Source organism: Oreochromis niloticus, linkage group LG13 (genome assembly GCF_001858045.2).
Source record: "Oreochromis niloticus isolate F11D_XX linkage group LG13, O_niloticus_UMD_NMBU, whole genome shotgun sequence".
NCBI classification, from domain to species: domain Eukaryota; kingdom Metazoa; phylum Chordata; class Actinopteri; order Cichliformes; family Cichlidae; genus Oreochromis; species Oreochromis niloticus.
Window position 1 is genome coordinate 26323622 of NC_031978.2, and position 21249 is coordinate 26344870.

General features: G+C 42.0%; 1 protein-coding gene across 1 annotated transcript; it reads right to left on the reverse strand.

Annotated features, from left to right (window-relative positions):
• Nucleotides 1-2419: 2419 nt before the first annotated feature.
• On the reverse strand, nt 2420-21014 carry btaf1 (BTAF1 RNA polymerase II, B-TFIID transcription factor-associated). Its single transcript, XM_003457990.5, has 38 exons — nt 20609-21014; nt 18742-18865; nt 17783-17897; nt 17162-17305; nt 16353-16552; nt 15617-15750; nt 15323-15452; nt 15174-15242; nt 14969-15058; nt 14788-14883; nt 14083-14259; nt 13709-13849; nt 13440-13564; nt 12858-12978; nt 12556-12660; nt 12200-12349; nt 11445-11587; nt 11133-11307; nt 10817-11020; nt 10143-10563; nt 9805-9989; nt 9545-9701; nt 9143-9252; nt 8828-9029; nt 8524-8672; nt 7953-8105; nt 7326-7447; nt 6749-6916; nt 6526-6603; nt 6300-6429; nt 6059-6200; nt 5806-5936; nt 5533-5655; nt 4903-5055; nt 4480-4691; nt 4213-4372; nt 3770-3940; nt 2420-3611 (listed from the first exon to the last, which is right to left on the reverse strand). Exons 1-38 carry the CDS (start codon nt 20620-20622, stop codon nt 3453-3455), a joined length of 5583 nt encoding a protein of 1860 aa, XP_003458038.1. The 5' UTR covers nt 20623-21014; the 3' UTR covers nt 2420-3452.
• Nucleotides 21015-21249: the final 235 nt, after the last annotated feature.

The window sequence follows — 21249 nt, forward strand, 5'->3', positions numbered from 1 at the left end:
GTAAGTTGTGGTCACTGTACGTGACTCTAGCTAGCGCTAAAGAAGAGGAGGAATCAAGAAGGGTAAGTATCAGATCATTTCACATTTCTGTCAGTTCAGAGAAAGAGAGGGAGACAGAGGCAAGGCGGGGCACTAACATAACAAGACAAGAACTATAACCAAACTAAGAAGTACACGAAAATACATACACAGCAAATTACAGAAATGTAACTAAAAACAAGGCACTGACAAAATCAGACTGGAAGTGCACACTACAGAGATGCAACCTTAAAACACAAACAGAAGAAGAAACAAACACAGAGACACAACTGTCTACACAAGAAGGGACGTGGGACACGGGGAGGTATGATAACAGAAACCTAAAGACTAGATAACATTACAAAAGGGAACTTATATAAACCAACAGACAGAACCAGACACATGAAAAACAAAACTCAGATGTGCTGGAAAATTTTATACTCAAAGGTGAAACACTGTAGAGTTAGAACATAAATAACTTCACAAACCCAAGGTAAATCATGGACCCTCAGAACTCAAAATACTGGGTCAATGACCCAGGAATCACGACAAGGGTGTGTTAAAGGTAAATGGACTAAAACTGAGCACTCAAAGTGTTTTTTATACAACTTGCCTCATTCACCCATGCCCTTTTTTCTATGCTTTTCCTATGTAAGTGCTTTCTATCTAACATTCACAGACATTCATAGTCACACATGGATCCATCCATCGAAGAGCAACTTGGGGTTAGTATCTTGCTCAAGGATCTTTGGCATGCACACTGGAGCAGACAGGGACTGAACCACCAACCATCTAATTAGCAGGTGGCCTGCTCTACCTTTTGTCCCATCTCTCTGAGTTTTGTGAATCAAGTGTAGAACACAAACTGTTTCCTGTTGTGGAAAAATTAATTGAGCATCAAAAGCAAACTGATTTTCTGAGATATACTGTATTGAAAGAAAGTTAAGATTTATTGAAAGGGATCAATCCAGCAGGAACAGGGTTCATACCAGCAATGACAAACAGGCAAAATAATAAGAGCTCCTTTATAGCCAGTGTGTGGGTACAATCTTTGTGTTTATCATTATAAACACAGTTTATAATTAGTTTGTTACAGCTAAATAACAACAGTACACTGAGGTTTAATAAGGTGAAACACAAGTAGATTTTTATCCTGTGTAAAAATGATGCGAAAAGTCACACCAATACCCACCACAGCTAAAAAAATTACTGAACCTCTCAAACCGCACCATCCGCACCATTTAATCAGGTGTCGTCTGCGTTCCTTTGCTAATTCCTCATGGGTAACGCTCTTGTTGGGAGGGCGCTCTTTCACCCCTCACTCTTTCGTTCCAGCACAGCTGTAGGTTGAAAGGGGAGAGCACATTGTACACCCTTGTTGTCTTCCTCATCGTCAGTGTGGAATTTTTTTTAACCCTTTGGGTTATTACTGTAGTTCTGTAATCCTCTTGCAATGGCTGACAGGGACCCGAGTGGCACAGCTTCAACTTTGACTCCTGTCTGGATTGTCAGCAGTACCTGAAATAGGCCCTGCCACCATTTCTCATTCCAGCTGGTTCTCTGGAGATCTCCGATAAGCACTCAGTCTCCCGGTCTGAAAAGGAACTAAAACTGTAACTTTGTTTTAGCTGGAAGGGCTGCTTGAACCATATGTATATGAATGGCCCACAAGCCCATGTGATGCTAGAATGTCTTTTCAGCTGCTGCTCTCTGGGTAGACGAGCACTGGAGGTCTCACCATCTTGTGATCTTGCCACATGAAGAAATATGCTCCTTTCCCCCACAAAAAAAATCCCTCCCTCTTTTAATGACTTTTAGTCTTAATGTTTTTATTAGCCGACTCGAGCACTGGTTCCTTCTCTGTGAGGCTTTGAAGATTGTTGACTTGGACCTCAGTTGTCTTGGTTATTTGTAGTATGACTCAAAAACATGGAGCTCTAATGCTGCTACTCTAAGTACTAACTTCCATTATGCTCTTTGGCCCTCGCAGTAACATTTAAAGATCTGTGCTCTTGGGCCACTTACAAATTACACTGTGGAAAATGTAAAGGTCGAGTTGTGAGAATGAAAGACACATTGTAACTTTAGCTTAAAAGAAACAAAACATAGCATTTTTCACAGCCTCCTTCCTCGGATAAAATTCCCACTTTTCTGAGCACTTTTTGTACAAGAGGTCTTTAGAAAGTTACAAAATAGCATCTGACAAATTAAATTTCCCCACCGGTCCATTTGAACCGTGTTTTCCTGTGTAGTGGTATATTTTCCCTGAATTTTGCATTTACTTAGGTTCAAATTAGACCAATGTGGAAATGTGTTACATGTATTCACTTCTAGTTTTTATTTTCCCTGGATGTACAACCACACCATCTACTGGCCATTGACGTCCAAAGACAAATACGTATGTAATTCAAAGGTTTGTAGAATTTATTACAATCCCAAGATCATAAACAAAAAGCAGCAATTAGACAATTATGTACAAGTCTATTCATTTTTTTAAAATACTTGTGACAAGTTTCAGGTACCAGCCACAGCTTGGCCTCCTCAGTTCCATCTCTGTAAAGCTGCTTTGAAGCGCAGTGCGTTCCCGGGTCATTCTCTTTACAGTACATATGGAGAAGGTGGACACAGAATAGAGTTTCTCAAACAGGGCCTCCTGATGACCACATTTTTTGTGAACAGACTCTTCCAAGGCATCGTCTGGAGAACGGGAGTCGTCTTGACTTAGCACAAACAGCTCCTGAGCTCAGCGTTGTGCTATAAAAAGCCAGTAGTGTGATGGGCATCCTGTGGATTCTTGTCACTCTCTCCCAGTTTCCTTTTCTCATGTTTGTATCTATCAGGCAGAGAGGTGGGTATAGCGGTGCTTTAAGACTTTGTGAGAGGTGGCGGCGGTAGTAGAAGAGGGGCGCACATGAGGAAGGTGCATCTAGGTAGTAACATCTGAAGCAGTTAACACTGTTTACTCTGGCAATGTCATATGAACAGAGGGTAGCAGGCTGTAAAAGTAGCGCCTGCTACTGTAACTATAAATGATAACTTTACTTATGAAACACTGTGCACTTGAGAGAGTGGAAAAACATTCCGCTACTGTAGACGACGTCTTTCACAGTTGTTACATCATCACATGGTTTTATTCTCTCAGGTTTGTAAAGGACCTGGGTAGCTTACCTCGTGAGACAAAGTTTGAGTGATGTTGCTGCATACCTATCGACTGTAGAACGATAAAGATTCAGGTCTTTGGCTGTGGGTAAGTAATCGCAGTGAGAAATGTACTGAGAGTATTATCCTTCAGGGACTCCTTAAAGTTACTCTATTTAAGGTGGCGGTGTTAGGCATGTGGCTGCAGCAGTAGGGGTCTCCTCGCGCTCTGGCCGGGTCCTGCTCGGCCAGAGGGCGAGACGCCTGATGGAGGCTGGGTGGACTTGCACACAGTGCTACTGCAGAGAGTGCATGAAGCTGTCCAGGTTGTACTCTGAATCGTACTGCTGCTGGTCCCACAGCTCTCCCAAGCTGTCCAGCACTGACTTCATGGAAGTCTTTCCTGAGGTTGACGATGACTGCTCACCCTTCTCAGCCTTCTCACCTTTATCCTCCTGAAACGCATTTACAGACAAGGGAGTTCAGCCAAACACAGGGGAAAGATGCGTGCATGTGTTAGTGGAGAATATATAGAAATTTGACTGTTATTAGAAATCAGTAACAATAGTACAAACACTAGAGGACGGAGCTGCTCTCTACTTTGAGCTCTCACCTTGTCGAGTGTGAAGAGGTTGAGGAGCTGGTCTGTGCCCATGCTCTGCAGGCTGGCGTTCTCTTGGCTTATAACAGTGTTAGCAATGCTCATCTTGAACTTCTGCAGTCCCATGATCTTCTCCTCCAGCGTGCCTCGTGTGATCAGCCTGTACACGTTCACCACCCGTTTCTGCAAAAGAAAATGGAATGTATTAAAAGCTTTCATGCCAATCTAATTTCAACTGCTTCTCTTTGCATCACTAGCTTTAGACAGCATCAGCCTCTTGATACAATCCAAGAGTGATCCAATGTGAAACCAAAAACAGTCACTTCTTCGCGCGGGATTTGATTGTGCAATTTCAGTGTCAGAGGAAGTTTAAGAGTTATCAAAACAACCTGGACTGCCTAAATCTGTCTACACACACTGATATTCTGCTGAGCAAGTGTATTCAACAACAGTACCTGTCCTATCCTATGGGCACGGTCCATAGCCTGCAGGTCCCTCATTGGGTTCCAGTCATGCTCCACAAACACCACAGTATCTGCACCAGTCAGGTTCAAACCCAGACCACCAACATGGGTGGTCAGCAACAGCACATCTATTGATGGGTCATTGTTAAACCTGAGGCACAGAAAGAAGAAATCCTAGTCTCGCATTCATTTAGCAAACACTCATTGAGCAGACTTCTGTGTTTGACAGTGAGCAACTGTACAGATCAGTCTGCTAACCTGGAAACTATAGAGTGGCGTTGGCCGGCCTGCACGCTGCCATCCAGCCTCAGGTATGTGACGGTGGGCAGTCTGGGTTTCAGCAGGTCATGTTCAACAATATCCAGCATACTCTTCAGCTGACAGAAGATTAGCACACGATGCTGGGCCACCACTGCCTCAGTGCCCCCCTCTGATCCTCCACCACCACCGAGTCCACAGTCCAACAGCAGCTGAGAGCAGAAACGTGTTAGAATGACTGAAGACATGGAACATCTTTGAAATCAGATACAAGTGAATCAAATGGTTGAATGACTGAATACAACAAACATCCCTACAGAATCTCTTCCTACATATCTTTGTGTAAAATCCAAAAAGTTATCAGGATCAAACATTTGGTCCACAGAGGACATGACAAAGATGACCTGAAGAGTGATATCTCACCTGTTTGAGAGCAGATAGTTTTGGTGCGTGCTGAATGTCTCGCAAGCTTGAGTTCTGTCCTGCAAGCTGCTCAGTGATGCGTTTGTACTCTGGATGCTGAGGGGTCAAGACCAAGCTGGGGTGGTTACACAGCTTCCGCAGGTACTGCAGCGCCTTAAAGAATCAAGACATGAACCCAACTATTAACACGGGGAAACCATCAGCAAAGGAAAGACGGTTAAAAACTCATATAAGGTTTTATAAGATGTAAATAATCAAAAAAATTGATACAGATTTTAAGATGTCAGTCATCAGGAGGACAAATGAGGAAACTGTGTGACACTGACAAGCACGAATTTCCTCACTGACGAGTCAAATCTCCAAATGTCAGATTTAAGAATAAAAGGCAACCGAGAGATTATAAGCCTACAGTTTTCATGAGCAGGCCACTGTTTTGTCTGTCTTATATTCTGCCATGGTGTGGAAAATATGTGGGGGGTATGCGGGCACCATATTCTGCTGCATGAATGTTTAAGAAACATTTGCTTTTCCATTTACCAGAAAGGAACAATTCAAAGCTACACATTATGGTCAGGACAAACTTTCTTCACATATGAACCGCAAAGACCACATTTATCAAACCACACATACCTGGAAGACATGGCCTGTGGCCTTCAGCTTGGGCTTTTCCTCCTCCTCTGTAGAAGCTACAGAGATGCTGTCATCCACACTGGCCTTGGCTCTAGACTTTGCAAAGTCTTCATACAGCTGAACCTGCAGGCAGTGACGAAGCCAAATCAATAAAACTGTGCCACTAACAAGTTTTACCACCATGAATTCCAACCAAGACTTTGCAAGCACACGTTCCAACTACTGTTCATCATACTAATGTGGAATGTCTCCAAGGTCATTATGGGTCAATACCTGTAGAGGGCTCAGGTTGCAGTAATAGTCCTGAATTATTTTAGGAGGAAGATCCTGGAGGACATCCTCCTTCATCCTCCTCAGAAGGAAGGGTAGTACCTGTCGATGTAGGGCCTCCATTGCCAGGACTCCTACATGGAGAAGGCAACATTAATGGTAGGCCATATTCAGTACGAGTAACCAGACAGAATGAGAGAAAATCTAATATTCTGTCTGAAAAAACAAACAAACAAAAACTAGGGGGTTCACATACCTGCCTCCTGCTCCCTCGATGAGCTTTTGGCGTCTCGGCTGGCTAGGATTGGTTTACCATAGCGTGCAGCAAACTGCCTTTCTGTTCCGAGGAAGCCCGGCATTAGGAAGTCGAACAACGACCAGAGCTCCAAGACATTATTCTGAAGTTAGAGTGGAATAATGTTAATGCTCTGAGGTGCAGAAAACATGGAAAGAATGGAAATCTCCATTTCTTTTTCAGATCAAAAAGGAAGCCTCACCTGAATGGGCGTTCCTGACAAAATGACTCGGAAGTTGGCAGCCAATTGTTTTATGGCTTTCGACAGTTTGGTTTTCCCATTCTTGATCACATGACCCTCATCGAGGATACAGTAATTAAATTTTATATTTCTAGAAAAGCAAAAAGAAATAAAATAATTTTAAAATGCAGAACACAAAACACAAAAACAAACAGGGAGAAAAAAAGACATTTGGAATAGCACTCACCTAAAAAAATCTATGTCATTTCGGACAACATCGTAAGAGGCTACTACAAGATTGTGTTTTTTCACTTGGTGTTGCAGCCTGAAAAGTAGTACAGGTTTAGTTAGCTTCAAATAAATGCATTTATCTCTACCCACATACAAAGTGTTCTTCCTCACTTATTCAATTTTACAAAAAAATGAGAGCATGAATCATTCTCCTGCAGTAAACTCTGACTAATCCTTACCGCATCCGCTCTGTAGGAGGCCCAGTGTAGTGCAGCGGGTTGAGGTACTCTTTGGCGCAGAACTTGCCCACTTCATCCACCCAGTGGCCAGTCAGCGTGGGAGGACACACCACCAGAGAGGGCAGGGGGCTGCAGTCTGCTGCTTTAGTCTTGGCATATTCCTGTGCCCTGAAGAACACACACACGAACACACATGAACACACACACACACACGGCTGAGTCACAATTTCTAACACAGCGCTTCAAACATGAAACTGGATCAGAGTTTTAAAGGTCAAAGATCAAAGGCAGATTTAAGAAGTGCACCGAGCCTGGACAGACCACCGCTGGTGTTCAAGCTGTCAAAACCTAGTCGCTCTTCTATTGGACAATAAGGCATGTGGACGAATAATACCTATAAAAATTATTCTCGTGGAGGTTACTCGTGTTTTGTCTGCATTTAAATCACATTAAAAATGGGCGTAAAACAACTCACACTTATCAAGCCTCTGACAATGACTGCATAGAGCAGCATATCACTGTTTAAACAGAATATATTTGTGCACGTACTCCATCTCTGTAACAGTGCTGTGAGTACCTGAGGTAGTGATCGCCTGCCAGAATGCAGATGGACTGCAGCGTCTTGCCGAGACCCATGTCGTCACACAGGATCCCATGCAGCTTGTATTTGTTCAGGAACGCTAACCAGTTCACTCCATCCTGCAAGATTAAACACACCCACGCTCAAATACCACAACACTGAATATCAATGTTTTACTGGGTGATCATACTAATAATTAGACAAAAGTCATCAAAACAATCTCTTCAATGACACCCATCAGTTTCAGTGCCTTTGAGTCAGTTACAGTAGTGATGCTGAGGATGTGGCAGCGATTTCAGCAGCATTTCAAACAGGATGTCTGCACTGCTGTATTACAGAGATGGATTGCTGTTCTCAGCAGAGCTGCTAGAAGCCATTTCAGAGAAGAGCCAGCACATTTACTTAACCTCCATTTGACTGCTTTAAAATTTACTGTAAACCATTTGTTGTCAGCATCTCTGTCTACGTTGCCAGCCTGACGCATTTAAGGGAACCTCATTCTTTAATGTGGCAGAAATACGATCACACTGGAGGTGATGAGACAGCTCAAGCACTAAAATGTTCCAGAAGTTGTTTGTGTGTCAAAATATCCACAGTGTGGGCATCTTTAAACATGACACAAACCTGCTGGTACTTCCGGAGCTCTGCTTTAATGGGCACCGGGATTTTGTAGTTCTCCAACTTTCTGCCATCTAGCAGCTGCTCCAGGAAGTGACGTTCTCTAGCTTTCTGCCGGATCAGTTCAGCAGACATGGCAGGAGGGTCTGGTATACCCGCCTGGTAGAAAGGAGGAAAATACATTACTCAGAGTCCAAACCACAGGTGTCAAACATAAGGCTAGGGGGCCAAAATTGGCTCAGCAAAGACTCCAATCCTGTCCACTGTACAGCTGTGGAAAATGTAAAGGTAGGTATAAATTCTGGACTTTCACAAGTTTTACAGCTTTCTTACTGATCAGGATTCATGGCGACAGATTTACTAAAGTACTATTTCTCAGCAGAAATCCTGAGATGTAATGATGCAATTGTACTTCTTTTTCTAATATACAGCCACCCCAGGGATCACGTTTGTACTTAAACTTCTATACCCTGTATGTAGGTCACATCCCTTGGAGTTTAGGGAGTTTGACATCCCTGATGTAAATATAAAATAATGACTCAAACTGCACTTTAGCCTGCTGTCTGGGTGCTCGTACCTCTAGTGGCAGCAGGCGGATGAGTGTAGCAAAGCACTGTGTGGCCATGAAACGAATGCTGTCACTGGGGTCGCTCATACGGCCCAGCACTGGTACTACCAGCAGCACAATGTAGGGCACGATGTCCACATCCAGCTGCTCCATGACACCTGCAGAAGTCTTGGTCAAGGACAGTAACATACAGCACAGGAATACACTAAATAAAGGCACAAATAAATCAGTTCTGAAGTGCTCTTATATCAGAAAGGTGAAAAAAAAAAAGAAAGAAAAAAAAAGAAAAAAAGGTAATGTCACTGAAGGATACAGGCTAAAGCCTCGATGGCGCCTTCTTGTTTGGTGCAGTCATCAATAGCAGCTAACCAGGGTAATACACACTCAAGGAAACTGTTCATGGTCTCCAGTGTGGCTATCTTACTAAGCACACCAACACAGCGTGCTGCCATGTGACGTACTGCTGTGTATGGGTGCTGCAGGCAGGTGAACAAATGGGGTAGGTGTTCCAATAACTACAGGAAAAAAAAAGTCCAACAATCTCCATAAGATGTCACTGAATCCACATCCATGATAATGATTTAAAAAAAATGATCAAAGTAAATCAGTCAAAGTGCATCAAGCTTACCAAAGGCTTGAGTTCGGCAGCCATAGCTCCTGCCATGACTTCCAGTACTTGTAGAGAGTTGACCAATTCCTGAGCTGCAGCGTCACCCCTTTCCAGCTGGGCCTGCCTATCTACAACACATGAAACAATGATTGAGAGTAACAACTCTGTACGTCTTAACGATCTGAAAACATGGAGGATATAGAGAATCGGCTCGGTGAAAGGAGGTCTTTCATCCCACTGATCACTGACTCGTGAGAGTCTATACAGCTTTTAGTTTCTAAGATATCTACAATAAATTTAAAATAGCACAGTTTATGTTCCTAAGTGACAGTTACAGGTCTGTATTGGTGAAAATCAAGGTGAAGAGATTTTCAGCAGTGTCTATCCAAGATCAAAATCTGATCAACATAATCAACATACCAATGCACTGATTTTCTGTTGCCACTGACGTCAGTGGTCCCACCGTATTCTCCCAAAGGTATGGCAGAGACTTTGTGAGGTCTGCACCAAAGTGCCGTGCAATAGTTGTTAGGGCGAACTCTGCACCTCGTCTCTGAATAAGAAATGGCTTCCTGCTCTGAAATGAAATGATAGAAAAAAAGACCAAGAACAGTAAAGACAACATGGCGTTGTTGGTTTTACGCTCAATGTGTGGAAAATGTACTTTAGTTCTTCTGTACCTCATCATTCTCTGAGCTGATGGTGCTGCCAGGAGGAAGCTCTGTGGTTGGGTTTTTTGGGGCTTTAGGAGCTGGACCCCTCTTACTGGTGATGGCAAATGCAGCTCTTTGGTGGCGATACAGAGTGATGATACCTCGAGATTTATTGACCATGTGATGCATGCCGTCTTTCTCCAAGCCACCCCCTGAAAGCATCACAATTAAGAAAACCATCAGTGTTAACACGTGATTTTTATATTCATGAGTCAAACCTTTTGAAACATCACTGAAACCCCAAATTTAAAATAATCTTTGTAGCTGACAGACTGAAAATAGAGCCAAGCTTCAAAAGGTCTCACCTTTGGCATTTTCCTGTGTTGGAGGTACGGGGCAAGCAGATGAGGGCGTGGTTGCAGAGTCCACGCAGGCTGAGGCACAGAGGTTTTTGATGATCTTAGGGTTGGGGCATGGCGAGCGTCCGGCACACTGTTGAAGCAACTTGGCTATAAAAGAGGCAGCATAACCTTGGATCAGGGTGTTCTCCTCCCTCTTGATGGCCTCCATCAGAGGCCTGACCAGTGGGTTCAGTTTGTCGGGGAGCACCTGCAGGTTAATCACGGCACAGGCTGCGATCATGTGCACGCGCAGATGCAGCTGCTGCCATTCTGTGCTGGTCTCCATCACAGTCGCTTGAGCCTGCTGTCGTTTGCTGTCTAGGGCTGGCCACTGTTTGGACTTCACATTCAAACCTGCTGTTGACTCTGTAAAGATGGTGGTTACCTAGGGAACACGCAGGAGGGGGATAAAGGGTGTGACTGAAAATGGTCTCATGTGTTACAGAGTGCAATATCCATTAACCTTCGAAGCCAAGAATTGTTACAGTTTTTGATCAAAAATCATTCATGGTTTTGTTGAGACACCATACCTACATGACAAACATGCTGTAAAATCCCAATAAAGATCACTCTGCTTCACCAATCTGATCATCATGAGTCAAAAGTGTATCAGTGCACATGTGTGTGTACTGACTTACCAGCTCATTGGCTTGATCAATGGTGAAAACGTTACAATTGAGGCGGTCCTTGAGGTCTATGTTGGCATCAGCAAGCAGTGCAATCAGCTGCTTGCACTCATTCTGCATGCGTGTGAAGGGGATGGCGATCTCATCATAGTACAGCTGCTCAGACAGAATGGCCAGAAGACGAGGCAGCACGGTGGACGACACCAACTGACAATCCTGAAAAGATACGAGAGAAATCCTTTCAGCGTCTGAAAGCCCGATTCTGCTTTGCTGCCAAATCTATAAATCTGAAGTTATTTAACAAAAATTCTCAACAGCTGAATTTTACCTTCTGCAGTGCAGCCCAGTCACAAAGCACCAATGCCACTGCGATACGCTGCAGGGCAGACTTGGAGTTGAGATGGAAGAGCAATAGCTGAGCCAAAGATTCTGCTGGTCTGATCTCCTGGGATGCAGCATTGAGCTGAGGGTCACAAATACACCGACACAAAGCCCCCAGCAATCTGGATTACAGAGGTACAAAGAGAGCAGTCAGTGCAAACGCAACCTTGATCACTTAGTCAGCAATTCCAGTTATTCTTGAGAGTTAAAGATAGTTAAGTTAAAGACTTTTCTTCCCAATATAACTATGAAAACTTACTTGGCAGCCATAAGTCGAGCACGGACTACTACATAGTCCCTCGTCACTGAGTCATCTGTCACCGTCTCTGCACCCGCTATATATTCCTGAACAGTTTCCTTCACTTGACTGCTCGCTTGACGTCCCTTTGTGCCACATTTATCCTGTTTGAACAACACAATATTAGTTAAAGTTTGTTTCATTTCAGAAGATGCCAAATCTACATGTTTGACCTGGTTTTAATATAAGAGTGGAAAGACACCTTCTGTAGACATTTGTCTGCTTTCCTTCTTTTAACACTATTAATTCATTACATGCAAAGCAAACCTGTCCGTCCCAAGTTCTTTTTATTGTTCCTCAGTTCCACCACACCTCGTTAAACCGGCATTTAAGCCACTTGGTGGGTGGGTGCACGCTTCTGTGTGCCAGTGCATCCTCTGTCTCTTATTTCCTCCTTCAGACGGTTAAGGTTTAAGCTCCACTGGCTCAAAAATGCAGAACATGGCTGTAAGACTCTTATTGTCTGCCAGTCTGTAACCTAGCAACCACAGCAAGGTGCACTGACTTGTGTGATAGGGAATCTGCATTATTTGCATGAACCTATTGATAAAAATAGAAGTGGAAACACTGAACCATTCCAAATTATGTCATGCTGACCTTTTGTTTAAATGTATCATATTAATTCCCGTCACTGTAAAATTGTTCCTTCCAACTTCTAAAACAAAAGATATGCTGAAAATAAAAGTTCTTATGTGTATAAAGATAAAGTATACAACCTTGGAGCGGGCTTTTACTTCCAGCAGCATGTTCAGGTCTATTGGAATGTGGGAAGCTTGCATCATGAGACAGAGCCAGGCACCCATCCATGGACAGCTGGCTGCTACCACATACTGTTGGGGGGCCTGAGACAGCAGCTCCATCCACACCTGCACATAAAAGATGCAGATTAACAATGCAAAAAATCAAAAGTCTCCCATACGTGCTATCCAAGCATAAAAAAAGACCCCATAAACATTTAGATTAAAAATTGACAGTACAGCATCGTCTGTATCGCTCCATCTGTGTTTTATAACCAAAGTTGGACAGAGTTTGTCATTTAACCCAAAGTAGTTAGGCGAGTCATGTAACAAACCTTAAGGATCAGTTCAAGGATTTCCTCATTGCTCTCCAGTATGCAAGACTGGAAGATATGCCGCAGCATATCTTGTAGGATGGGATTTATCCACGCTGCACAGCTCTGAAACAGCAAAACCACAAAAACGCCACCTTATTATTAGGGATACAATTCAGTTTAAAGCTGGATAAAGAGCTAAAAAACAAACAAACAAAATAAGATTTAAAGAACAATGGATGTAATGATTCAGGAAATATTTTGCTCCTATTTTTGTAAATACATGTAGATGTACTATCCGATTATTACTGTTAGATCTTTACCTGGTCAGCTTTAGACAGTAGTGTGTAAAGCGTTTCCAGTGCTGCTCGCCTTACTGATGATATTGTGTGTCTCAAGAACGGCCATACCCGAGGAACCAGAACAGTTAGTGACTGCTGCATGCTGGGATAAAAAGGGGGCAAAATTACAGACAGGATGGCAATGCGAGGACATTAGTAAAAAGTGCATGAATGTATGCCACAGCTAAAGAGTCGGCGCTCATCTAATTTTGTGCTTGTGGTTCTGTGGAGTGTATTGTCTGTTTGTGCCCTTTTATGGAAAATGAGGTCATTTGAAAAGCGTTTAACACAAAATTGTGGTGTGCAACACTGTTGTGAGTTGGCTTTCACCCTAAGTTACTAATATGTTAATGTCAGGTCACTGACAAAATTCTATGACAGTACTTAATGCTCTTATGAAGACACCCTGCAAAAGCTGTGTATGGTTTGGGGTCAAGGTTTGAAATAGGGAATCGCTGGAACCAGTTTCTGGTATTGTGAGTCTCCTATTATTCAATAAATCAACAGTATTTTTTGATATATTACTTTATTAGTCTCTTTTTTTTGCATAAGCTTGAAACTGACCTGCATTGTCGAACCTGTGGATAGGTTAGCAGCGAGGACAGCAAAGTCATAATACTATTGGTGGAAGCAGTGAGATCATCCAGGTCTAAAAGTGCATCCCATAGTGTGTTCACTATGAAGGGTACCTGAGAGACAGAAGTTTTAGAGTTTTCAGACTAAAATAAGCAACAAGGACAGCAGGAAGTTTAACTACTAACAGAATGCACATTTCACCACAGAGTTCAAACTGAACTGAAAACTGAAATTGAAACTCTGGTTTTGTTTCACACCTTATTGGGCAGTAGCTGCACCAAGCCCCTGACCACAGGGATGAGGGCTGCAGCTGCCACGGCCCTGACATCGTCATCCAAGTCCTGTAGGCCGTCTGTGATTGCAGGGAGCACACGGGGAAGTAAAACAGCAATCAAGTCCTTTGACACAAAAGAGAAGATGAAAATCAGCATGTGTGTATACGGCATCAGAAAGTGAGATAACACTAGAACATATGCTTTCAGTCTGAAAAAAAGCTTTTTGTCCAAGTATAAAACCTCCCGTTCCCCACAATTCACATTAATGGCCACACACTACCCAATTTAAATACAATGTCAAATCTTGCTATTCTTTTTAAAAGCTCATCATATGCACAGTGATAGAGAGGGTGTACCTGACGAACAGCCAAGGTATACTTGATCCCCAGCAGGCCTCCATGGCGCACCTCCCACTGGTCCTCTTTCAGCAGCTTCAGCAGGACATCTACAGTCCTCGAAACACCAGATACATTCATGTGGCGAAGGGCCACACCCAGTGTCTGAGCACATGTCTCCCTAACAGGAGCCACTACCTGTCAAAAGGAAGAGGGCAAGATTGTGATAGAAAGAGTTAAATCACAGCCAAAGACACACATTGAGCTGAGTGACACACATCTGACTAACATAAGTCCAAACATAAGCAAAAAGTTTGACTTCTTCCTACAGGCTAAACATGGTAACACACTGTCACAGTCAGACCTCCCAGGGTCAATTCCCTGCATCTGTGAAGTCCTAGTTTATGCTAAATTAATAATTTACTGAGAATTTACTTTAATTTCTTTGAAAACAGTGATTTTGGAAAGAATTTTGTAAAGAAATGTAGCACCCAATCAAAAAAAATGTTTATTATATAAATGTGTCACACTTAAAAACCAACCAACCAAAAAAAAAAAAAAAAAAAAAACAGTAACCTTTAGCATCGTCCCTACACAGCCTGCAAATTCCTGGAATGGAGATTGCTGAACCTTTCAGTAAGGGACGTAAGGGAATGTACAAAGAAGTGGAAAAACTCTAGGACAAATATGTTCAAAAAATATTTGTGGATAAACAAACAAACCTACCTCGTCAGATACAAAATCGCCAAAGCGGTCCAAAGCAAAGACACACAGCAGCCGGATGACCACGTCTTCTATCCATTCCTGATGCTGCCGTAACATCTGCATCAAAATATCAGTACAGTCTGGGTCATGTCTGATTCTCACTCAGCTGTCAAAAAAGCCTGAAGATGTGGTTGAGACCTACCTGTTCTGCAGTGCTTCCCACCACCTTCCCTCCCTCAGCACCATGGGACTTGAGGATTTCTCTAAGACCAGTGCCTGCACCATGACGAACCTGAAAAAACAAAAATAAATAAAATAACAACACACACGTGGTTATTCTTTGAGCCCACTCTACCCACTCTCATTCAACTTACATTATCAAGTGAAAATAAGTATTGTGTTTTTACCTCCCACGAGGGATTGAAGAGGTCATTGCAAAGCTCCTCACAGAAGCTCTCCAGAGGCCACTCGTTTGTCTAAGGAGAAAACAATAACGCATCAGCTATCTGACATTGTTATCGATACCAGCTTCACCGAGTTGTTTCTGATTGCTTACCTCCTCGAACAGACTGGAGTTATCTGGAACGTTGTCGACTAGGATCTTATGCTCTGTTGCTGGTTGCTCAGTGACTACGTTGGTGGTTTTTCTTCGTTTCTCCTCAGGTTCACCTTCAAAACTGTCGTTACTAAAGTTTAAAGACAAATGAGAGTCACAGGATATGATGACTCTCGAATCTTAAAAAACTGTAAGTACGCTGACAAAAAACCCCAAACATGTAAAATACAACACATGCACTCTTCAAAACATACAATTTTGATTAGAATCCAGAATATATACAGATAGTTCTACCTCTTTTCATTAGGATCCACGTCTCTGGATCTTTGCTTTGCCACTAATTTGGCCATCCTCTTAGCCTTATTTTTCTGACGACTGCTCATGCCTGGTCGGAACTCTGAGTCGATCAATTCAGCTGCCTGAATGGTCTAAAAAAAACAAAAGAGTGGTGTTAATTAAGAAATTCCTCTTCTAGTGAATCTCAAAGTCGGGATACTGTTTCAAGAAAACTTTCCAATTATAATAAACAGCAACTCTAAGCTGACAGCATTCCCACTGCCTTTTCACGCACAAACCATTTTTATTTCCTCATCCTGTGCTTGACTTTCTGCAAACAAGTGTGCCAGCAAATGAAGAACCATAGTGACAGTTTCAACAACTGGAAGCTGCCACAAATATTGATGAGGCAGAAATAAAAAAAGATGATGAATCTACTCTATTGCTATGCCGTGCATACTCACGGGAAGTGTGCAGAACTTCACAAAAAGGGCCCACGACATGAAAATCCAACCACATGACCCAGTTACAAAAAAACCAAAACAAAAAAACCAAAACAAATCTGGCACAGACAAGTTTTTAATACTGCAGTCCAATAGGTGTAGTTATAAACTGCAATAGAATCTTTTAAGCCTAAAAATTTCTGGTTACACTGAGAGGTATGTTTATGACTTCCCTTTGACAATTCATTAAAGTCAAAGAGACAAAATGTGTGCTAACATATGGTGACTCGAGAGGTCCGAGTGAGACTCACCAAGTGGTTTCCGGAGCTGGATCCAGCTGTGGCTTTGCTTCCGTGTGCTCTGAGGGCATTGGGTTGACAGGTATAGTCCAGGTCCTCGTCGTTGAACAGCTCCTCTGTGTTCATACCAATAGCGGCACCCATATCTAGACCCAACTTCTTCTGAAGAAGCTTTCTCTGGCATGCAAGACGTTCTTTGGGGTCCATCTCACCTGAGAACAAATGACAGGAAGTTGGCTGGAAACTTTAGAAACTTTGGCTCAAAGTGCAGGTAGGCGACAAGAAAACAAACAAACAAAAGATTTACGACGGGGGACATTAAATAAACAATGGACAGCACTATGAATGGTCTTGAATGTCATACTGAACTTGCTAAATTTAGTAAACTAACAGTAAAATGGGACCATGAATGAGAAGTCAAATCAGGCCAAAGGGAAACGACATTACGTGCGTTACGACATACACAGGAACTTCAAATTCAAATGACCACCAAAAGATAACAACGAACAACTTTCTCCTTTCAAACTGTATTCAAATTTATAACAAAGCAGTCTTACTGGTCAGGCTTGACTGGCATTTGTCAGAACACATTTCAACCTGTTACAATGGTCTTTGTTTTAAATCAAAAACTTCTTAGATAATGTCTTTCCTCAATGGAAAAAAACAAGCGGGAAAATACAGATTTAAAATCTTCCACTTTGGTAAACGACACATACGATCAGACAAGAGGCCGTGCAGGTTCAGACGTGTGTGCATGGGAGAGGGTGTAACAGCATAGATATCAGTGCAGCTGAAATAATATTTGAAGAGTCACTACAAACCAGTTTTGTCATCCTGCAGCTCAAACTCGGCCCCAGCAGATCCCAGCAGAGACGCCCCGTGTTTCAGCAGGCGAGAGATGTCAAAGTGGTAGAAACTCAACCGGTCGCAAGATGTTTCTTCTGGAGACAGGTCTTCACAAGACTCTTTATGGAACAAACACAAAGTTTCATAATATTAAATTGTCATTTCAAATGGTGTAGCCAAGTGAAAATGAAAGGGAAGGTGCAATATTCAAATTGTAGGTAAATTAGCACAGAGCTTATAACACATCAGAGGAGGTTATAACTCACAAAAACAAAAAGACAATGATGCAACATTTCGTTGTTTTACAAAACTATTAATTAGTGTGAAACTAAACAGACGAAAAGGCATCAATTTGGGGCATGGACACCTACTTTCCAGTCCACAACAAACAGATGGCATCATGTGTTAAGTTTTCACACAAAACAGTCACTTTATGAACTGATATGAAACCTAAGTCAAACCTATGTGGTCTGAATTTTTTCATAAGCATGTTTGACCAAAAGAATAGATCACTTCACAAAAACAAATGATTATTGTGATGCACATACCTCCAACTCATCACTTAAATATTTTAATGAAAAAGCACAAACGCTCACCTTCTTTAGGTTTTGGAGCCGGTTTCCATTCAGGAATATTCTTCACAATGGCCTCTACAGCTTGGCCTGCTGCTATACGGGTGTCCCAATTGGGACTCCTTAGATAGGTCAAGACCTTATAAATGACAGAAAAGAGATTGCATTGACTCTTTGTACAAGTGGCTGACCCCCCAAAGACAGAAAGTTTTAACAGATACAGCCAAAGAGGTGTACCCAAGATAGCCATAGTTTAAGACAGCTGCTGACAAAAACAAAAACATATAGAGTTTGATCTTGTGACTCACAGCAATTATTTGTACATATTCTGACATTGTTATTTGAAAATTTGCCCATCTTTAAAGTGAGCATTCATTATTGCAGCAATTATGTATACATGATTGTGAACTGTGATAAGAGGAAAGCGCCCCAGTTAAACCCCATACAATCTCACAAAGCTCAAGACTATAGGATTGTTTTTTATACAATAACAAAGCTCAGCTCATTAATCTGGTTGGAAAAACAGACGCTTTAAGACATTATTAATATTCCACACATCTGAGTGTGAGAGCACTCATGGATACTCAGGCTGGTATAGCCAATGGGGTTGTTTACAAAAACAAACGACATTCTGATACTGTTGGGTTTTCTTTTTCTCTTTAAGTCCCAACTTGAAGCTGAGGAAAAGTTCACCAGCAACTACACAAAAACAGTTGCAGTCTGCATTACTAACTCTATTTGGACGGCAAACATGCAAAGCAAATATGGCGTCAAGACACCAGAAGCATTGCACTACCGCAGACAACTTAAAAATATTGTTTTGGGGGTTTTTTTGCAAGAGATTCTCAAAATATTTGTCATATATGTATACCTCACAGCTATGAAGGTGTGTACACATGAATACACACAGAAAAATATTTTTTTTCTGCTCGATAGCCTGTGACAATCCTCACAGCTAATCACAATTATATGAAAATACACACCTTTGATAAGAGGTTATTAAGCTCATGTGGGTGGAGTTTGACCACTTCTCCAAGCTGCTGGGCTGCTGCTTTCCTGGTTACTGGTGTGGTTCCAGTGTCGAGCAGGATAAATAATCGATCAAGTCTAAAGACAGGTTACAAGAAACACACACAAAAGAAAGCAAATCAAGGTTGAAATTAATCAGCAGAACATCAGCGTGGACCTTCCTGACAGCCACTGTCCAGTCAGCAAATTACACAATGTTTAACAGTGGCAGCAGAACATTCACCTGTTGGGTCACTTAATGTTCAAAGATAATGTAATGAAGATTTGAGATACTGAAAGCATTTTTTTTCCTAAGAATGAAGCTCTCAATGTTACCCATTAATATAATTGGAGTTAATTTAAAATAAATAAAATTTACATGTCTTTTGATGCTCCACAGTGCAAATAATTAAAGATGTAAACTAATTAAAAGAGGAGCTGTCACTATTTTATTTTCTTGGCTTTGCACCCAAGTAACCTGCCTAATGATTCCAGTCTTTCACCAAGGTCATTAGCAGTCTATTAATAAAGTGAAGTGGATTAGGGATGTGCAGATATCCCTTCAGGTTCTACAAACACTTAATCTGGACAAGAGATGAACGCACACTAATATACACACACCACGTGGACTCGACAAGAATTTTTAAAATTCTGTTTACAACAAGAATATTTGGAAGAAATCAATTGTCTCTAAAAATCTGTTTTAAAATTTGGACTGGAAAAAGCTATCATAGAAGTGTGACTGTTCAGGTTTTCTAAAATTAACATAACTGGTTAAATATTAGACAAGTGGCCAGCCATTGTTGGAGTCTTTTACTTTCAGAACTTTTCCAATGCAGCATTTGCATTGGAATGCAGTGGGCTTTTCTTTTGTGTTTTTTAAAATCTTTCAGATGTAGGTGTGTGATTTTCATGATTCACTCTGTGTAATGAAGGCAGAGGAGGTATGAATGACGTTCCCCCCTTTTTTCCCCCTCTGTGTGCACTTTCCTACGTGACCCCTGTTTAGTGTGCTGTTATGAAAACTAAACTAGCCCCTGAAACACACTTAAATCAAAATTATCCCTGCCATCTCTGTGTTTTGTTACAATGCAAAGGCATGAATTGGAGCACTTAAGAAGTTTCATAAAGGATCTTCTTGATCTATAGGGATAAATTGCTGGGCTGGATCAGAAAGCTGGACTTAGATTCCATCAGCTATACAGGAGCCGTGAAGTCTTCAGTACCAGAGAGACATCATAACAACAATCCCCAACAAACTATAGGTGGACTACACCTGAGTGTATTCTCACATTCACCACGTGGACTTCTAATCATGACAGGGAAAAAAAAAAGAAGTGATATTCACGTAAACAGAATTTTGTCAGCATCAACAACACACTGAAATTTCACAATCTGGTGACTGTTAAAAATCTGGAATGAATTTACGGTTGACTAACAGGTGCAATTGTTCCGGACACTGACATTAACTGGTTGTATATGCAGAGGCAGCTAGCCAGTGGTGGCATCTCTTGTTTGCAAAGCAGCTTTCCTGACATAACTCCACAGCAACGTTAATTAACCTGTACTTAACGCCGGGGCATCAGCAGAGTGTTACAGAGCACCGGGATGTATTTTAATGTCGCACCTGAAAGTGAACACGAGCCCAAACTTACGGGAACACTTCGAGGGCGATCACAAGAGGCGACGAATTCACACTGTAACATTACACTTGCTAACATTTGTCAGGCGTCGCCATGCCATTCTCTTCCTAATCAAAAGCTAGCAGGTATTAGCAAGCACGCTAGCTAATAGCTCAAAAAACTGGGATAGACAAACAGAGCTACAACAGACGTATCTTACCTCGATACAGCCATGGTCAGTTATTGTGGGCACTTCAGCGTCCTACATCCAACAGGCACCCGACAACTTGGAACTTTTCTTGCTACGCTGTTTCCAGTGCTACAGATAACAGCAGACAGAGTCACTAGCTAGCTAGCAGCTACCGCTAGCTAGCCGAGGCCCCAACAGTGTGCTTCTGTCTACCAAAGAGAGCGAGTTCACAACCAATTCATGTCTTCAAAGTTGCCCCAGTAGTCTCTCTGCTGTCTTCTCCCACAAAATATCGCCAAGTACCATTAACATAAAGCCCAGTTCACCCCTCAGAACTCTTCGCAGATAAATATTTTAACCTGATAAGATTTAAAGAGTTATTTTGTTGCACGTTGAGGACGACCCAGAAGACTGTTTTTATATGAGGAGCCATCTTGCATTTATTCCTTCCTCCATAGCAGGCGGAGGCTGATTGGTTACAAGGGTCTGAGAGAGCCAATCAAAACACGCGTTAAAAGAGGAAACGAATCGAAAGAGAAAAAACACCCGAAAAGAACACTATACTTTTTTCTTCAGATGTATCTATACATTGTTGCACCTTATATTGTTATGGTTATTTTTTATTTTACATGTTGGCAGCTTATATCATATTAACATATTAACAGCAGAAT